Source organism: Amblyomma maculatum, chromosome 9 (assembly GCF_055883805.1).
Source record: "Amblyomma maculatum isolate TAMU_Amacu chromosome 9, ASM5588380v1, whole genome shotgun sequence".
Classification (NCBI taxonomy): domain Eukaryota; kingdom Metazoa; phylum Arthropoda; class Arachnida; order Ixodida; family Ixodidae; genus Amblyomma; species Amblyomma maculatum.
Window position 1 is genome coordinate 26,020,396 of NC_139352.1, and position 19,979 is coordinate 26,040,374.

The 19,979-nt window shown below is 46.9% G+C and overlaps 1 protein-coding gene across 2 annotated transcripts in view; it reads right to left on the reverse strand.

Annotated features, from left to right (window-relative positions):
• LOC146178613 (sushi, von Willebrand factor type A, EGF and pentraxin domain-containing protein 1-like) overlaps positions 1–19,979 on the reverse strand; it is a 112,607-nt gene that overhangs the window by 7,616 nt on the left and 85,012 nt on the right. The window contains exons 2-8 of one of the 2 annotated variants that reach the window (XM_084578416.1): positions 17,010–17,189; positions 15,847–16,038; positions 14,933–15,022; positions 4,524–4,652; positions 3,091–3,258; positions 1,276–1,464; positions 570–758 (exon numbers count right to left, since the gene is read on the reverse strand). In XM_084578416.1, coding sequence (XP_084434542.1) covers positions 570–758; positions 1,276–1,464; positions 3,091–3,258; positions 4,524–4,652; positions 14,933–15,022; positions 15,847–16,038; positions 17,010–17,189 — 1,137 coding nt within the window. The remainder of the gene's footprint in view (positions 1–569; positions 759–1,275; positions 1,465–3,090; positions 3,259–4,523; positions 4,653–14,932; positions 15,023–15,846; positions 16,039–17,009; positions 17,190–19,979) is intronic. The other variant, XM_084578417.1, reaches the window with a different exon arrangement.

The window sequence follows — 19,979 nt, forward strand, 5'->3', positions numbered from 1 at the left end:
CGCCACAAATAATAGCAATTTTCTGATTTTTTGTGTATTCCCTAATGAATTTTTGCTTTGTAGCTTATGTTTTGCAGTATTCTTTGTGCTGGCAGTCTATCAAAAACGGCTCTTTTCTCGCGGTAACGAAAGAGTTAAGCATGGGTATAAAGTAATGCCCACACCATGCTGGCACCACAGTGACATACAGTATGAGCAGTGGCACACGGCCATAAATAAATCCAATTAGCTGAAAACATCGTGTAAGTCCATTTCTCGTGCTCATGCATATGGGTTTTATTCATTTTGAGTGATAAGAATTTTTGATAGATATTCATACTTTTTGAGACTCCGTGAGATCCGTGTAATCGAAATTCTGCAGTATTTTGCTGAACAAAGAAGCGTGTGGCTTTGAGGTAATTAACAAGCAATCGGAACTTCTTTGATAAAGCAGGAAACTTTGAAAGGTGTTTTTTTTTTCATCCATTTTACATCAGCAGTATAATGCAGTGTATAATGCAGATGCTGTTGTATGTAGGTGAGTGGAATGTGTGAGGAATTACTAGCCGAATTCCACCTATTGCACTCACTGACGACACATAGGGCTTGAGGCTTGCTCCATGTCCCATCTTCTTGACAGATGATGGTGGTCGGGCCACCTTGCCTCTCGTATCCCAGGTGGCAGTTGAGCTCTGCCAGATCTCCGTAGTTGGTGGACACGTTGAGCAGCGTGTACGTTCCACCGTCCACTTCAAATGTTGGCACGTCACAGGTTACGGCTGTGTAGTAGGAAAAAAAAGTTTATAAATGCCTTCATTAAGCAGCAGTCGACATTGGAGCAACTGCAAGCCTATGTTGACATGGAGATTATACACATGTGCAAAAAAGGAAGTTGACATCGGATTGGATCGGAAGTTGACTTTGAAACAATTTGATCTGGAACTCTTCGCTATGGTGTTTCTAGTATTTCTGGTATCCCGAGTGCAGCTTTGAAACATTAATCCCCACATACCCGTATACCAGTTCTCTGCTAGAAGCTTTTAAGCCATGTTTTCTCCCTCCTTCACATTATGGTTGCTTGCACCAGTCAGCTAGCAGCTTGCACAGGCTTTCGTGAAAACAAAAGAACCTCTTTTTCCGGCCTTTAGACTGTTGTTGAAGCAGTTTCATGACAAAGAGGTTACTTCTACTGAAAATGGAGCTTTTATAAACTGGTAGTGCGACCCTTGTGTACAACTTTTTTTCTTTTTTTTATATAGCAGTCACTTCGTTCATAGAGTGCATACATATACTTACGCTGGCAGTGTGGCTGCGTGCCTCCCCAGCGGGCGTCCTCCAGGCAGGTGCGGGTGTCATTGCCCTCCAGGATGTAGCCAGGATCACAGGTGTAGATGAGCTGGCTGCCTTGCACTGTGCGGCCATTGCTGGTGCCTCGCACTGCCACCTTTCCATTATCCAGTGGGCCTAGCGAAGGACACGCCGCCTCTGCATACATAAACGAATATGTGTATAAACACACTGACTGAACTGGAACATATAGTATGTGAAGTATTACATTGTGGTATGTGCTTGCTAACAAGCTGCTTGTACAAACAAGTTTGTAGTCCAATCAGGGCATAGCACGGCGTGACAAGAAGACATAACAAGCCTAGGTGAAGCTAGTGCTTTGGTATACCCCCCCCCTACGTGCCATGCATGTTGTGTGTGATCCATTTGGCCAACACCGCTGTGCTTTGTTGCATTAATGTGCACTGGTTTGAACTGCAATACTACATAGACACCAATGGGCCGATACAAGACTGTGCACCCCACCTTTCTTGCATTCCTGTTCTGCCGATGGGGTTTCGTTATCAACATCATTGTATGCATAATCATCATCATAACCCCAAATGAATCCACCACGGAATAAGGACATTGCCCAGCTTTCATGATACCCGTTTCAAGCCAGCTGCGACTGAGTTATTCTGGCAAAATTCATAATGCTTTCAATATCTCGGTATCCACTGATGTTCTATTTACTACCAGTTATCACTGACAGATTTTCTCTTCGTGGGCTCAAAGATTACCTCTGAAGGAGACTGCAGCCAAGAAATTAGGAGACGCCTGCTTCTGGGAAAGAGAGCCATGGCTAGCCTTGACCGCCTATTAAAGAGAAGAGACATTAGTCTGCCAACCAAGATCCGTATAACTCGTGCTATGGTCTTTCCAGTTGTGATGTATGGATGCGAGAGTTGGACTGTGAAGAAGGCTGACCGCCGAAGAATTGACGCGTTTGAATTGTGGTGCTGGCGGAGACTCTTGAGAGTTCCTTGGACTGCCAGAAGATCAAATCAGTTGATATCGTCCGCCATAAACCCTGACTGCTCATTGGAGGGTCTAATTCTAAAGTTAAAGCTCAGCTACTTTGGTCATCTGATGAGAAGAGAGGAGTCACTGGAGAAGGATTTGATGTTGGGAAAGGTTGAGGGTCCCCAGAGAAGGGGTAGGCAGCGAACGCGATGGTTAGATGGCATCCTCGAGGTGCTGCAGATGAAGTTATGTGATGTTAGGAAGATAGTGAGAGACCGGAAAGCGTGGCGTGATACGGTCCATAGGGTCACGAAGTCGGATACAACTGAACGACTGAACTGAACTGATCAGTTCTCAGCATTCGTCTATTGCACTTTTAGCACCGTCATACATTGAACAGTCAGTTTTTGGGGATCACTTAATTTACAATTTTCTTGGACTCAGCATATCCTTGAAGATAGGCAACTATCGTCATACCTGCAAGTTGTACTGCAGTACTTCTTGCTTTTGCCGCATGCAAAGCAGTACGCAACGTGGAAGATTGTGCTCTCTTTCCTCTACCATATTTAATGAGAAAAAGAGAGCAACAAGACATACGAGCTGCAGAGAAATACTTCCAGACTTGCTGCTTGTTCGGTGATGGGTTGCTAGCAATGAATAACACGAGAAAAGAGTGCTGAGTTACTTAAGCGCATTGAAGTGCCATTTTCTACATCATGCCACTGTGGCATTGTTGCGTGCTGAAGTGTTCTGGGCATTTCTTTCGCACATAATGAGACACCGAGCCCCATAACACACTTTCAATATTAGAGGCCTGCCTACCCAGACACTTTGGGGCCTCTGCTGACCACTGGCCCGACTCAAGGCAAGTTCGGACGCTGGGGCCGGACAGCTTGTAGCCGGAGATGCAGCGGTACTCCATCTGCTGCGGTGACAGTGGCACAGTGTACGACTTTGGAGGCTTGTCCGGGTCGCCGCACTGATATTTCTCTGCATGGAAGGAGGGCACTAATGAGCACACTGCTATTTCCATCAGTTGTATGAGCATACACTTGTGCATATGCAAGGCACATATTACTATATATACATCAACATATTTTGCAAAATGCAGAGTCTGAAAAAAAAAATCTGCATTTAGGAGAAGTAGGGAAATGTGGTCATGCATCAAATAAGTATGGGTTATATGTCTGTATTTAAACTGTTAGACCGTGAGCTGGCTTGATTTAGGTGAGCTAAATTGTTAATTATGCTGTTTAACATCAAGAAGTGGCACATATGGGCCATACGATGTCTTCGAATTAATTCTGATCACATTTAGAGCCATTTACCGAGCACAGACAGCACATCGTTTTTGGTATTTTGTCTGCATTGATATACAGCCCCTGCTCCAGGGATCAAAATTACACCTGCGAACTTGTAATTCGAAGCTGAACTCCAAAGCCACTGATCAATTGCAACGTAAAATTCTGAGCAAGCGCTCCCACCTGTGCAAGTTAGAGCCCTCTAATTTAATTTCACATCTCCGCGCCTTTCCGAAAGTCTCCCCCCCCCCCCCCCCCCCACACACACACACACATGCCTTGATCCTTGCTCTTATCAAGCATCGCAGTAAGGCGACACTGACTAGCCCCATCTGCCCCAAGGAACCAATCGAATCTCAACTGTCAAAACACCGCATTGCACCGTGACGGATGTCGGGGCGGCCTTTGTGATTTTAGAGCGGCTCTGTTTCGACGCTCCCGACAGTGTGAACGCAAAAAAGAATTGATGGGGATGTGAAAAGTAGTCACTGTCGTGCCAGTCTTATCTCAAAAGAGTCGCTCGATCACTGCCCAGTCATTCACCAGTTAAAGTTACCGCGATGGTAACAGGTATTTTCAGGGTCTACAGGTAGTTCGAAGATTTTTTTTTCCGGTCCCTTGTAGTACGCATTAGTGACCTTTCATTGTACATTTGCATTTTTTTTTTTTTCAGAGTTTTCGTACAGTTTCTTTCTACATTCTTTCATTTTTCACTGTGCACTGATTACATAGGAGAGAAGCAGTACTCGTCTACGATAACGGATGCTAACTTCTGCTCAAATCACGCTTAAATAAAATTGCCATTGACTGCTAGGCCAGCATGGTCGGCGCGAATGTTTTCACTACGTAGTAGTACATGTGACAGAGGTGGTGATGCGACAGTGCAGTCTGTGGAAGGAATTTAAAATAAATCCTCTAATGTACCAAAGGTATAGTGCGACGGTCGAGTCCCACCTCTGAGCACGTAGATCTCAACCTCGCAGAGGCTGAAGTGGTCGGGGTCCTTGCGCTTGTCTGCGACGTCGACGTACTGGCCGATGATGCCCTTGCCCTCATCGCACATCAACACAATCGTCTGCGTCGCTGTAACAGACAAACAGCAGATAAACGACAGTTCACGGAAAATCCGCTGCATACGTATACGCATCGAGAAAATGAAGGAAACCGTAGAAAGGAGGTTTCACGCCTTCATTTAACTTTCCTGCAGGACTCTGATCTGGAGTCCAGATGGCGACAGAAGTAGCGACTATTATTTATTACGTGTGATTATATGTGACTGGCTTGTGAGTACTATTATTAAGGCGAAAGCTCTTATTGCCTCATCGTTGTCGTCGGCAAAAGTGTCACGCTTTTGCGGCGGCTCTGATTGGTCGAGACGGGATGTCATGGAGGTATCGACTAATCACAGAGCACCACCACAGTATGTGTGGATGCGTGCCTCACATGGTCATATGCCAATCAATGAGCAATTACTAATTAATTAATAGTTATTAATTAATGACAGTTGTGTATTTAATAATTAATTACTAATTATTGCTGCACACCCGGTAAAATCTACCACACAACAGTAAACATAGAACAACTGCGAAGATGCAAGGAGCATAAATGCAATCGCAGAATGTGAAAGAGTAGTCGCTCGCTTTACTTGTAGCAGCATTCATTGCTACATGCGCAACAGTCGCGTAACAGAATGCAACATTCAGGATTTTGCCTTTCATCACTTTAGTCGCCAAAGTGTCCTCTAATTTTTTAAATGACGCTACGGTGGAACAATTTCCGGCAAAACCCACAAGGCTAATCTGTAGCCAGCAACAACCTCAACTTCTCAACCTCTCGAGGAAATGAGGAATGATGTCCGACCGGAGTGTGCTGTAAGCTTTAACGGCTTACAAGCTAGTGCGCTGGGAATACGTATAAAGTGTAAATGAAAACTTCTAGGAAACTAATTGCTCATACAGGCAACTACGAGTATACTAAGTACTAACGTGCATTGCGTGCAGCCACTATAGTGCAGATACTGCAGTGCATCAATGCAAGTAATAAACGATACACGGAGTGGCAGGTAAAAAGTAGAAAATTCAGATGTGTGAGACCAGAAAATTGCCCTAAGGCAGTGCAAACCTTGCTCTGGTCGCAAACTGGCATGTGAGGTTTTCAATGTTGATGGTAAGCAGCAAGAGAAGTGGCTTATATATAGTGTACTAATTAAGAAACCACTGCAAAATTCAGAGCGAAGACGCTCGAAGGGATTGGGCCGCCCACTATGAAGAAACCCCCTTCCTCTAGAAAAAAAGTAAACACAATAAATGCGAATGATGTGGCAGAATATGCATTAAAAAACAAGCCTTTAGACTAGTTGATCGCGTTCGTGAAACATAACTGCAGCGCAGTAAACGCAGTCACATAAAGAGGGGGCACACGAATGAAGCACCGTTCGTCCTTGTGTGTTCCTTCCTAACGGGGCTGTGTTGCTTGCACTGCAGTTATGCTGCAGCGTATGCACTTGTTGTGTTGTGTATGATGTGTTGTGGATGGACATGTCCTACTGTACATGTGTGGTGGTGGTTATTAGTGTGTGACTATGTGGTGATCTTTGTGACTGTCCAGCGTGGTATGAGTTTCTGGGCAAAGCAGAGGTGTGGAGAAGCAAGACAGTGTAGAATTGGTGACTGCCATGCTTGGACGATGTTTATGTTCTGAGAAAAAGAAAGTGCCAATATCCCCTTGGCAAAGAAGAGGCGGAGAGAAGAGCAGGGGGCGGCAGAAAGTTAGGTGGGCGGATGAGATTAAGAAGTTCGCAGGGGTCAAGTGGATGCAGCTAGCACAGAACCGGGTTAAGTGGAGAAATATGGGAGAGGCCTTCGCCCTGCAGTGGGTATAATTAGGCTGATGATGATGATGATGAAAGAAGAGGAAGATGAGAAGATGTACTTGAGTGTAGAAGAAGAGGAGTGGTGAAGAGGAAGTGTTTTCAGATCCTTATTACAGTTGGTAGTGTGCGCGTGTGTTGTGTCTCTTCGCTTGTGTTTGTGTTTGTTGCGCCACATTTCTGGGTATTATGCAGCATCAACTAGCCCCTCAAGCCATTATTTTGCATTACTTATTGCCCCCCGGGCGATGTAATAGCTGCTGCTGACGAATTCAGACCGTAAGAGGGGATGACGTGTTGCTGTCCCCCAATCAATGTGCGCCCTTCAAATTCAAATAATTTATTTCTTCCTTCTGTCCGCATTCAAGGTTCTTTCTGTGCACTGTAAATGCGCGTTTACCACGAGTTGCTTGTTGTTTGTGTGGTGAATGTATCCTTACGTGGACTGCTCACGAAAACCAGTTTGAGAACTCTTACAGCATGACGCAATTGCACAAAATCGTTATTTTTGCACAGCTTTTGCTCAACAGCAGACGACCACTGCATACAAGAAATTTGCTGTAGTGAGAAGCATATATATATTTTTTTTTGTTTCTGAAGTTATTTTGTAGTCATTCAGTGATTAGCCCTTCACTGATAATTTACTTCTGTCCCGCAGTCCTCTGAGGTCCCATAAAACGTAGTTTTTCTCTGTTGAAACACCAGCCTAGTATTGATCTTTTTAACCGCATATCCGTTTGGAGACCGCTGGTCGAGTAAACTTATCAGCACTTTCCACGATTATTTTAGTATGTGCTTGTTTGTAACGTTGTTCCAGATACTATTTCCATGCACATATATATCCATAATAAGGCAAACTGTACTTTTTTCTTGAATCTTGTTAAGGTGAACATCTGATAATTGAAATTTCCGATAATTCTGACAAATTTTCAGTCTCTTATGTTTGAATTAACGATAGCCTATTTCGTTTTCAAAAGGTGCCGCCTTTTTAATTATACAGTATAAGACTAACATAGAATTGAAGGCCCCTGTCGTGACGCTGGGGTTAAGTCGACCCGGCCTTCACTTGGTAGCGTGCAGAGACTCGGGGTTGAAGAAGGACTGAATCTTCGAAGTTGGTAAAATATGTACAAGCAGGTTTACTGGCACTTTGAGAAAACGTATTTACAATATTTACACGAAAAAGAAGGGTACATCAGCAAAATGGCAAGCGTTAAGGGTTCATAGCGAGAAGCGACTGGATGAGCCGTTTACCCAGGGCTCAGAGCGACATTTCGTGCTCTGCAGCGTCCTTAAAAACCCCCTATGTCCAGCCCCTCTCTGAAGATGCTGACCAACCAAATCCAGGGCACGCCCCTCAGGTATCGGCATCCAATCGAACACATCACTGCACTGATGGTCTGAAGCACTGACTGGTCCGGCATTCATTCGTTGGGCGTGATCACTTGTTGGCGGGAAAAGCTTGGGAACGGCGAGGAGAGGAGGTACATTTCTATTCTTCAGCAAAGAAACCACAGGCTGGTTCTGGGGGTTTTACTTCTCAGAAACCCGAGTGCACGTGGCGCCGCATAGGGCTCCCAACATGGTCCCTTTTCGACAATTGCAAATCTTTCCTGCATTCCCGGGAAATCACTTAATGGCCGTATGAGTCATGCTCTTCTCTTGTCCTGCACGTCAGCGGACATGTCACTCTGTCGTCTCCTTTGGATAGGAGGCATTCATCACTGGAGGATAGCACTTCTCGACTGGAAGGGTGAACAAAAGAAAGCACTTCCTGCTATTTCCCGCAGGGGGACGTTTCTTTGTGTTTTTCCAGACGTTCTCTTGACAGGGCCAATTTGGCATTTGCAGGTTGTCCACAAAGCAAAACATGCTTACAAAACAGGATTCCTGGAAACAGGCTCACTTAGAGCCAATGGACCATCACCACATATTCACAAAACTTTTCCATGCCCACAGGCGAACAATAGAGCGCGCAAATGCGGATGCTTGGTCGTAACAGCCTCCTCCCCCGCCAGAAGAGACTCGGAGGGCAGCAGCCGCAGCTGCTGCATGAAGAGACGACTTAATGGCCTGCACGTGAACGCTTGAAGCTCGCTGTTGCATGTCGCGTTGTCTTGATTGTTGTAGGCCAAATTGCTTGAGCTATCTGAAACTCAACCACATGTCGAAGCAAGCACTCGGCTCCCGTCTGAAGAGACCAGGTCAAAAGAAAACTGCCATTGTTGTTCGAGAAAAGCCCACTCTCAAGACGTTCAGGACCCACGTATGCCTCGAAAACCAAACGTGCTGCTTTACATAGTCATCTATATTCAAGCGCACGAAAAAAAAAAAAAAACCTGATTATCAATTTGGATACATGGTGAGGAACATCTCGGACCGCTTAGAAAGAGCGGCTAAGCGCGTCCGCATTCCCATTTAACTTCCCCTTTTTGTATCTTATTTCAAAATTGTACTGCTGTAAAATCAAGCTCCACCTAAGAAGGCGACTGTTCTTCGATGTCGCAGTTTGCAGCCAAGCCAGGGGACAATGGTCCGTCTCTACGGTGAATTTGGCCCCTCCAAGATAGCACTGCAATTTTTGAATGGCCCATACAATGCAAGCGCACTCTTTCTCTGACGCGCAATAAGCCCTCTCTCTAGAACTCAGTTTTCTGCTCAAGTAGAGCACGGGGTGCTCATTACCGTCGTCATCTCTCTGGCAGAGAACAGCACCTAACCCTCGATCACTGGCATCACACTGGACCGTGAATTCTCGGCCATAGTCTGGAGCTCGCAATACCGGACGGCTAATCAGCACAGCCTTCAGGTTTACGAAGGAGGCTTCCTTTTGTTCGTCCCAGACTACATTTGTCGGTTCTGTCTTGCGGAGAGCGTCGGTCAGAGGGCTAGCCAAAGCTGAATAGTTAGGGATGTAGTGATTGTAGTACCCAGTCAGACCCAGGAATGCTCGAATTTCCGTCTTCGTGCTCGGCCGCGGGTAGTCTGCTACCGCAGAAATCTTAATCTCGCTGGGTTTCCTGAAACCTTGACCTACATTGTGACCCAAGTAGTCCACGGTCGCCCTTGCCAGGCAACATTTCTCGGCCTTTACGGTTAGTCCAGCTTGACGCAAAAGGCTCAGTACAGCTCTTAGATGTACCATATGGTCCGCCCATGAGTCGGAAAAAACCGCAATGTCGTCTAAATAAGGCACCGCGAATGTTTCACACCCCTTTAAAACCCTATCCATGAGTCGGGAAAAACAAAATGGAGCATTTTTGAGCCCGAAACTCATCATTGTTGGCTGGTAGCTGCCCGTCGGAGTGACGAAAGCCGCGTATCTGCTGGCGCGTTCAGTGAGCGGTACTTGCCAGTATCCTCGAGTAAGGTCCAGCGTAGTCACATATGCCGCTCTACTGACCTGTTCTACTCTCTCCTCAATATTCGGAATAGGATACACTTGATCCCTGGTGAGAGAATTTAGCTTTCGGTAGTCTACCACAGGCCTAGGGTCTTTACCTGGAGCTTCTACTAAGATCATAGGCGAAGCATAATCGCTTTCCGAGGGTTTTATTACTCCCAATTCCAGCATGCGAGTTACTTCCCTATCCAGAATTTCTCTTTGCCTTGGAGAAAATCGGTAGCACCTTGATCGCACTGGCACGTCTGAAGTCAGCTCAATATCGTGCTCAGTCAAATCAGTCCTGCCTGGCCTGTCCACGAAGCAGGACTCAAACTCTGTTATTATTTCGCCCAGATCGGACAGCTGGGATTTCTTTAGTTCTCCTCTCTGCTCCGTCTTTTTGAGAAGCTCCTGAGCGTTGCTTCCTTTTCCGCTGAGGCAAATCAAGTTGTCCCCCATCTCCTCGGGAAGGTTTAACGTTAGATTTACCACGGCTTCCCTCTGCACATAAGGCTTCATAAGATTGCAATGATAAATGCGCACTTCTTTACGCCTACCGGGAATTTTCACTGCGTAGTTAGTGTTAGAAAGCTTTGCAACGACTTCAGCCGGTCCTTCCCACTGTACTTCGAGCTTATTCTGCCTTGAATTTCTCAGCAACATCACCTGGTCCCCGATACAAAACGTCCTTTGACGGGCTGACTTATCATAGTACACCTTGGAACGAGCCTGGGCTGACTTCATGCTGGCCTCAACGAGTTCCTTAGTGTTATGTAAGCGATTCAAGAGGTTCAGAATGAATTCTACTACTGTTGGGTCTTCTCCGCGCCCCTCCCAGGCTTCGCGCACCATTCGCAAAGGTGAGCGCAGTGACCTTCCGTACACCAACTCGGCTGGGCTAAATCCAGTGGATTCGTGCGGCACTGACCGCAAAGCGAAAAGCGCTGCAGGCAGGCAGGTATCCCATTCGCGCTTGTTTTCATAGCACAGTCCCCTCAGGACTCGTTTGAGAACAGAGTGCCATCTTTCTACGCTGTTGCTCTGCGGATGATGGATCGAGCTATGCACTACCTTAATGCCGCATCGCTCGAGAAATGAGGTGGTGAGGACACTCGTGAAAACGCTACCCTGATCACTTTGTACCTCGGAAGGGAATCCAACTCGTGCAAACACTGACAGCAGCGAATCCACTACACTCTCGGACGTCACCTCGCGCAGCGGAACAGCCTCTGGAAACTTTGTGGCTGGGCATAACATAGTGAGGATATAACGGTACCCTGACTCGGTCACAGGAAGTGGCCCAACTATATCTATTACTAACCGGTGAAACGGCTCGGTAATGATTGGTACTAACACCATCGGAGCTTTCCACTTATCTTGCGCCTTTCCAACCCGCTGGCACGTGTCGCATGACCGTACAAAATTTTCCGTGTCCTTAAAACATCCAGGCCAATAGTATTCTTGCAACAGCCTCTGCTTTGTTTTCTTTATTCCAAGGTGACATGACCACGAGCTGCCATGGGAAAGTCGCAGTAAGTCTCCGCGGTACTTTTGGGGAACGACTAATTGGTCCCGCTCTACTCCGCGCTTATCCTTGAATAAGCGATACAGCACTCCCTTTCTCATCTCGAAAGAAATATTGTTTGCTGTCTTAGTGGCGCGGTGGCGCTCCCTTATCTCCTGTATATTGGGATCATTGGCTTGCTCTATAGCTAAGTCCTCTCGGGTTCCACTTAAAAGTCTCGTGAGATTACTAGACACTGGCGGCAAGAGGTTACTCTCAAGAACGTCCTCATTCCGCGTCTCATCAAGCTCACTTTCAAGTTGACTTATCTGAGATGCCTCGCTCTCAAAGTTTTCTGACCTGCTATCTTCCGCATTTACCATTGTTTTAACTGCCGTTTCCTCCGCTGTGGATTTTTCTGGAATGAGCAGTGTAGCTAGTTCTCGCGCCTTTGAACGTGTTAAGGCTTGCACAACTCTGTCTCCGAAAAGGATGCCCCTCTTTCGCAGCAGCATGTCCGATTTGTTGGAGAACAAATACGGATAGCACTTAGGAAGCTTTCCTGAAACGGCAGCCTCGGTTGTTAATTCGCCGAAAGGGCCCTCGATGACCACGTTCGCGATTGGCAAGCACACACTCTGTTCCTCCACTACCTGGCGGATCCATGCACACTGCCCGGTATAGTCGGAAGGCGACACATACGCCGGATGGACAACATCCATCGTTGCGGCCGAATCGCGCAGTACCTTGCAAGGCTTCCCGTTGACTACTAGGTCATGCAGGTAGGGTTCTAAAAGCTGCATATTTTCATCGCAGTCCCTGACATACGAGAAAGCAATCTTTTCTTTCCGGCAGTTGACGGCAATGTGACCCTGCTCATTACACCTAAAGCATGTGAGCGGCTTCCTAGCCTCAAGCTTATTCTTTGTGTTCTGCACGTTGGTCACTTCCCCACTTTTCTCACTGCCGTCCTTTCTAGGGAATTTGCCTGAAGAAACCTTCATTTCTTCGTTTCCAACTCTAGCAAAGTGCCTTTCCTGACGGTTTTTCATACTGAACTTGGGATTGCGGGGCCTATCCACTGCTGGGTTGCTGAATTGTCGGCGCGAAGCATACTCCTCAATAAGTTCGGCAGCTTCAGTTGCCGACTTAATTTCGCCTCGGTCCTGTAACCAATTTCTTTCTTTTTCTGGGAGGCAGTTATAAAACTGCTCCAAAAGAATTTGCTCGACTACAGCGTCCCTATCACTGTAGGAATCTGTGCTCTTTAGCCACTCGCCCAAATTAACTCTTAAATTGTACAGGAATTCAGGGTAACTCTCGTCCCTGGACTTAGTAGCGTTCCGAAAACGTTGTCTGAACGCCTCGGCGCTAAGCCTATACTTTCTCAGAAGGCAAGCTTTGACCTTCTCGTAGTTGTCCGCGTCCTCCTTGCTTAGCCGCGCGACAACCTCCGCTGCCTCGCAGGGCAGAACCGTCAATAATCTCTGAGACCAAGTGTCTCGCTGGAAGGACAGTTTTTCGCAAGTTCGCTCAAAGTTAGCCAGATACAGACCGATATCCCCTGATATCACATATGGCTGCATGTACTTTGACATCTTGAAATCTGCCTCCTTGTTGAGAAGAGGTACCGCTAGCTGGGGACAATTGCCCGACCTCTTGCTCAACTCTAGTTCTAATTTCCGGAGCTCAATTTCTTGGTCCAGCTTTTTTGCTTCTCTTTCACGCTTCTTTTCCTCTTCTTCCCGCTCTTTCTGCTGTCTGAGCTGCTCCTTTTTTTGACCGATGAGGTTCCATGCTTCACTGAGCTCCTCATCATCGGTTCCCAGATCAGTGATTGCCTTTATAATCAAGGGTTTTCGTGCCAAACCACTTGTATCAATTCCCAATTCCTCACACAATAGCAACAGGTCCGGTTTCTGCAGCTTTTGTAGGTCCATGATCGCTCCGAGTGTCGGCTACTTCCAAAACAACAGTGCAAACTACCAAACCTAAAGGCGTTTCCACACTCTTTTTACCAGTTCTAAAATCTAACCCTGTTCTAGAACCTGGTCCACATCAGAAGAAAAGCCAAGCACTCACCCACACATGCGATCGATGTTCCGAGCTGCTCTCTTGTTGGCCGATTGTTGCGCCTGCTTGTTGCTTGAGATGCCACCTCCGATCACAAGGTGTTGTGGCTTGTAGCTTCAGATCCACCTCCAATCACCAGATGTTGTGGCTTGTAGATTCAGATCCCACCTCCAGTCATCAGATGTTGTGGCTTGTAGATTCAGATCCCACCGCTGCCACCAGTTGTCGTGACGCTGGGGTTAAGTCGACCCGGCCTTCACTTGGTAGCGTGCAGAGACTCGGGGTTGAAGAAGGACTGAATCTTCGAAGTTGGTAAAATATGTACAAGCAGGTTTACTGGCACTTTGAGAAAACGTATTTACAATATTTACACGAAAAAGAAGGGTACATCAGCAAAATGGCAAGCGTTAAGGGTTCATAGCGAGAAGCGACTGGATGAGCCGTTTACCCAGGGCTCAGAGCGACATTTCGTGCTCTGCAGCGTCCTTAAAAACCCCCTATGTCCAGCCCCTCTCTGAAGATGCTGACCAACCAAATCCAGGGCACGCCCCTCAGGTATCGGCATCCAATCGAACACATCACTGCACTGATGGTCTGAAGCACTGACTGGTCCGGCATTCATTCGTTGGGCGTGATCACTTGTTGGCGGGAAAAGCTTGGGAACGGCGAGGAGAGGAGGTACATTTCTATTCTTCAGCAAAGAAACCACAGGCTGGTTCTGGGGGTTTTACTTCTCAGAAACCCGAGTGCACGTGGCGCCGCATAGGGCTCCCAACATGGTCCCTTTTCGACAATTGCAAATCTTTCCTGCATTCCCGGGAAATCACTTAATGGCCGTATGAGTCATGCTCTTCTCTTGTCCTGCACGTCAGCGGACATGTCACTCTGTCGTCTCCTTTGGATAGGAGGCATTCATCACTGGAGGATAGCACTTCTCGACTGGAAGGGTGAACAAAAGAAAGCACTTCCTGCTATTTCCCGCAGGGGGACGTTTCTTTGTGTTTTTCCAGACGTTCTCTTGACAGGGCCAATTTGGCATTTGCAGGTTGTCCACAAAGCAAAACATGCTTACAAAACAGGATTCCTGGAAACAGGCTCACTTAGAGCCAATGGACCATCACCACATATTCACAAAACTTTTCCATGCCCACAGGCGAACAATAGAGCGCGCAAATGCGGATGCTTGGTCGTAACAGCCCCTTATGTCCTGTCATGAGTCTGTGGTAGTAATGGTAAAATTAATGATGTAATGCTCATTGCATCACGCTGTAATTCCCCCCTCCCCAATGTTTTTCAACCAAAGAGCTTCAGAAAGTGAAAGCTTCATGCTCCAGAATGCTTCTAAAGTATAATTGCTCGAAATGAGAAATCTATGCGCTCTATAGTGCTCTTAAATCGCTATTCATCAGCTTTAAAGCGATTCAAATTACAGATTGCCGGTAGCATCACTGCATTTAAAAAAAACAAAAACGCCCTCGGCATGTTTCCTGCGAACCAGAGCAAAAGTGAATAGGCCGCTCTCGATTACTCACAGAATTTCCCGCTGAATGCAGCGCATCTGTTGAAAATCGCCTTGTTGCCTTCGTAGCTCACGACCCGCACCTCGAGGTCCTGTCGGGAACCTGCGTGTCGTGTAGAAAAGCGAGGTGTGACATCGAGTCCAGGCAACGTGGAGCATACGTGATGCACTAGTACGCATTCTTCATATGATAATGGATAAACTGGAAATATCCCAAAGCAAATATGTCGTTCTACTCTATAAACCACGAATAAAACAGCAAAAGGGGTCACCATTCTTTGCGCTGTTATCGTGGCACGTTCAAACATTGTTGCGCTTAAGAAAAACTGACGTAAAGAACGATATGAAACACACAGTTTGTAATTTCCTCTAAGAGTTACGACATTAATTGGCACGCCATTTAAACAGAATCGTCGTTGTCTGTGTCTTTATTTTATGTGTGTGTGTGAGGGGGGAGGAGGGGGGGGGTATGATATCCCGCATAACCAAGCCCATCCAACTCCACCCCCAGTTCTTTAGTAGGCAGGTCTACAGGACAGCAACGTAGAGGCAGGCCATTAAACCTGCAATTAAAAAGTGTGTGGTGACCATTAATTACTGTCGTATAAATTGACTTATGTCGCCGTCTTTAAGCGTGAAAGTTTGATTCTTAATGCACATATCATAGCCTCAACACAAATTACAGAAGTATCTAGCAATATGTGCCATAGAATACAACGAATTTAATTTTATTTTTTCTTCGCCACAGTTTTGTGAGCAGCGCTGGTCACATTTGCCGTTGTCAGATCTTAAATCTGCTAACGAACTTTTGAGGTAGACTGTGCGAACGAATACGCGGTGCGACGCAGCAACCGCACAGCTGAGAAAGACGGAGGGGGAGGGGGGGGGGCATATTATGCGGTGCGTTGATGCAGGCACGGTACTCACTGACGTGCGGTACGGTCAGCGCCACGGAGAGCACGTGGTAGGCGGCGCCCAGGTCGATGCGCCACCACCGGGGCGGCTGGTAGGTGGTGTAGAAGCAGCTGTTCTTAGATCCGTCCAGCGCGTTCACCGGGGGATAGGCGTAGAGGTAGCCCGAGGCCTCCGGGATGCGCTGCACCGACAGGCTCGTGTCTGCTAGCACCACGCGGAGAGAGGAGGAAGGATGGGAAGGAAAAGTTAAAGCAGCGCGACACACGTACGAAGTTAAAGCCTTCAAGCTTGAGGCACTTCAATGCTATAGGTACGAGCGGAAGATTCCAATTGCTTTTGCTTTTCTGCCTGCACGTATTTTGTAAACGCAAGCATTCCCTCGACTTGTGTTAACAATTTTCTTTGTTTGGCACTGTGTTGCGTGTTAATTGATAACAGTCGAAATGGATCTCTGATTGCGTAGCCCTACTGTTGAGCTCGAGGTCGCGGGTTTAATACCCGACCGTGGTTACCTTTTCTGAGAAAGGTGGTCGAAATTAATTCCAAGCAACACTACAGTTTGCCAATGGCGCCTATATGTATATACTAGATGATGAATTGTCATGGGCATGATATAGGCACAGAAAATATATCATTAAGAATGCACTGCATAAATCAAAGCGATGGTGCGGTATTATCATGGCCGAAAATAAACTTTGCGACGGGAGCAAAACAAATGTACAAAAAAATTATTATTCAGGTATAGTTAGAAAAATATAACGCTGGAGAGTGAGGTACAGGTTCTCAATCAGTGCATCGGGCAACATTGCATTCGCTCCATTTATATATGAACTGTTGCAAAGATAGGGGTATCCAAACACGCAATAAGCCTTCGCTATTCTCATTTCTGGAATATGTGATTTTGAGAATGACTCGAGGTATGTGGGAGTACTTTTCAAATTTCACTTTGAGAAAGCCGATGAGCGCTCCTCGAGCATTCGCAAGTACTTTCAAAGTGGAATACTTCTAGCGCAAAACATAAGGGGGACCAGACATGCGCTTGTCTGGTCCCCCTATGTGTTGCGCGAGAAGTATTCCAACTTGAAAGCATGAATCAACTAGCCCAGAAACAATAACATTGCTAAAATACGTTAAGTACTCAGCCATCCATGGTGGAATCGATCAAGCACGCGTACCGCACACGGGCAGCGCCCCGGACCAGGTGCCATTGTCCAGACACTGCCTCGCGCTCTGACCCAGCAGGTTGAAGCCTGAGTCGCACGAGTAGGAAACGGTCTGACCCCGCTCGTACGAGTCCCGGATTAGGCTGATGCGACCGTACGCAGGCCGGCCCGGAAACCCGCAATGCTGGGCACCTGCAGTGAAAAGAAAGAATAGATGAGGATCTCGCTGAAAACCAGCCAGAATTTACACAAACTGTGCAGATGGACAGAAACGCTGCGGAGATCACCGCTGAAAATTGGGCGAGTTTCAAGTTTGTGTGTTCCTTGATTTTCTGAGGAAAAAATGAGGACAAGTTCTTTTAGTTGACGAGGCTGCCACCACGCGGCGCATGACACGTGATGGCTGCCACAAATATCATTCGTTGCGTTAATAATAATAATAATGAAAACAGTTTGGCAACGAGTCCTCGTCTCGAAGAAAGATATCTCCTCGTAAATGCCGTGAACGCACGACCATCGACTTGCCCTATCTTGCCAATGCTCAGTTTCTGCACCCGAAGCTTTCTTCTCTATGGGCTGCTGGCATTCATTGCTGGGAAGCAATGAAATGATACCTCCATGCCTTTCTATCTCGGTGGCATGCAAAAATGCATTATCAGTGCTGCAGAGCTTTCTTTTCGTCACGACACTCCTGGGAGGGCGTACGAAAGTGCTTGCTTGCAGCACACATAAATACTATGTCAACAACGTCAGAGCGCATTGACGAAACACTCGCAAAGGAGGATTCAAACTATTCCGCGCACTGCAGCTCTTTCTTAGACTGGTTTTCGGCGGTGCCGTAAACTAGTTGTCAAACGGCGTACGACAATACGGACCGAACGAGAGTCGCGCATTGCAACAGACGACAGCGCAGCTGACGATACCCACCGCGGCCGCCTCCAGCTCCTGAGCGTCTGCTGGCGACAGCGCCGGTGGTGCATGGTCGTCTGCAACTGTGCGCGGACAGTTTATTGTGCTGTGAATGGTCCCGCAAGTCGTCAGACTTTCAGTACCTGCAAGGCAATTTGGTGTACCATGCAACATGATGTCGGGGCGTGGTACGTTCACCAAAAAATGAGAAGGGTTCAACGCTGCTGAACCGAGAAAAATCTTGCGGTAAGTTGTGTTATGTGTGTTTTTATGGGTCGCCCTCCCAACTCGCATACCCATACGTTTCGCGGTGTTTTAAAGATACTTCGCCTCGGTAATGAGATTTCTTTCACAATCTATTCTAGGATGTTCATGGTTGCTCTGTGCTAAATAACGACATCATATGTGCCCTGTGAGATGAGAAAACTGCTTAGAAATCTTTCGGTTCCATGTATTCCTATGTGCGCTAACCCTACATTTCACCCCCAGTCGGCTGCGGCGCCGTGAGCGTCCCCTTTGTTTGTAAACACTGTGTTGGTCTATAATGACCAGGAAATCATGGGCTTCAACGGGACGCAAGCAAATAGCCAGAATAGGTGCTGTGCAGTCAAATATTTCCGGGTCCCGTTCCTTTTTTCACCGTCTCTGAGACAATGAACTGCGCGCGTAACTCCGAACGTCGCCATGCACGTCCAAAGTCGTTAGTCGACGCTCGTTACCATAACGGCCAAGCGCAAGGTCGGGGGACAGTTGCTGAAACGCGCTGGCGAAGGACAGGCGAGATGTCGATCGCTTTCTTCGTTCGTCGTCCTTGGTCTCTCTTTATAACGCTGAGCTATCGATGTAATCACTTAAGGCTTGGAGAATTGTCGGTGAGATGACACTAGACTAGACTGATTTCATTTATTTTCTGCTTAGTGGTTTAGTTTATTGCACAGTATTCTTGGGTGCACGTGCATAATTGCATTTGCTGCATAATCGGATTGCTGCATGACAGATGAAAGTTTGATGGTATAAATAGACTATATGTATATACATGATCAGGTAAGAGCGCATTGTCTCTTATTAGCGCACTAATATAAGAGGCAGGCCTAGGTTAGATCTACACGCCTCCGGCAAGATTAGGAGAATTTCAGAGTGCGTGGTGCCAGAAACCAAGCGTTCGCATTGAAGTCAGTGAGCTGTACGAAAACTGATACAAATATAGCCCGTGAAAGTGCTCCTGAGAGCTATTAATGTACGGTTGTATTTTCGGAACAATAGTATACGCGCACGCAACAAGCTTCGTTATAGGAGTGCCCTAGGGAGTCGATTACCTGTTAAACCAAACCACTACCAGGACACTGCTATCCAGGCGTTTTGGAAATGGGCGACCTTGCGTGAATTGCGTGAGAGGCGTGGTATATATGTCCGTTCCATACCACGACACTGACACCCGTTGGGCGGGGCCAACACCACGCCCTCTGTGATCTCCGTAAGGTTGCTCGCCAGTCCAGTGCACTGTGCTAACGTGGACCAAACAAGCGTTGCCAATACAGGCATCCGTCAGATCTTGTCGATCATGTCTGCAATCTCACAGAAAACCAACTGCAACCAACAGACCGAAATTGGGGCGACCAGTACAAAATCCAAAATATGCATTGCTGATTAGGACGATAGCATGCCCTGGGCGATTCGAAGCTCATAACGGAAAATGCTTCCTCGGACAGGCACTGGACATGGAACAGTGTTGTTCGCCGTTTTTGATTAGGGTAAAGCACCTGGGCGGATCAGAAATTAAACAGATGCGCTGATCGCATCGTCAAAACGCAACCACACTGCAGTGCTCTCGCCCTCCCAGCCTATTTTGGTTCCCCAATTAAGTCTCTCCCTCTCCGAACACGTCCATTGAAGAAACGCATCTACGCTCCGAGCAGTGGTACCTAAGATTTCAACATATATGTATCTCAAAAAACAAGGTTAGGTTAGGTTAATGAAACACCACTAATCTAACCTAAACTAACCCCAAGGAAACGATTCTCTGGTGGTACGTATACTGAGCACGTATACAGTACATACAAGGACTGTTACTGT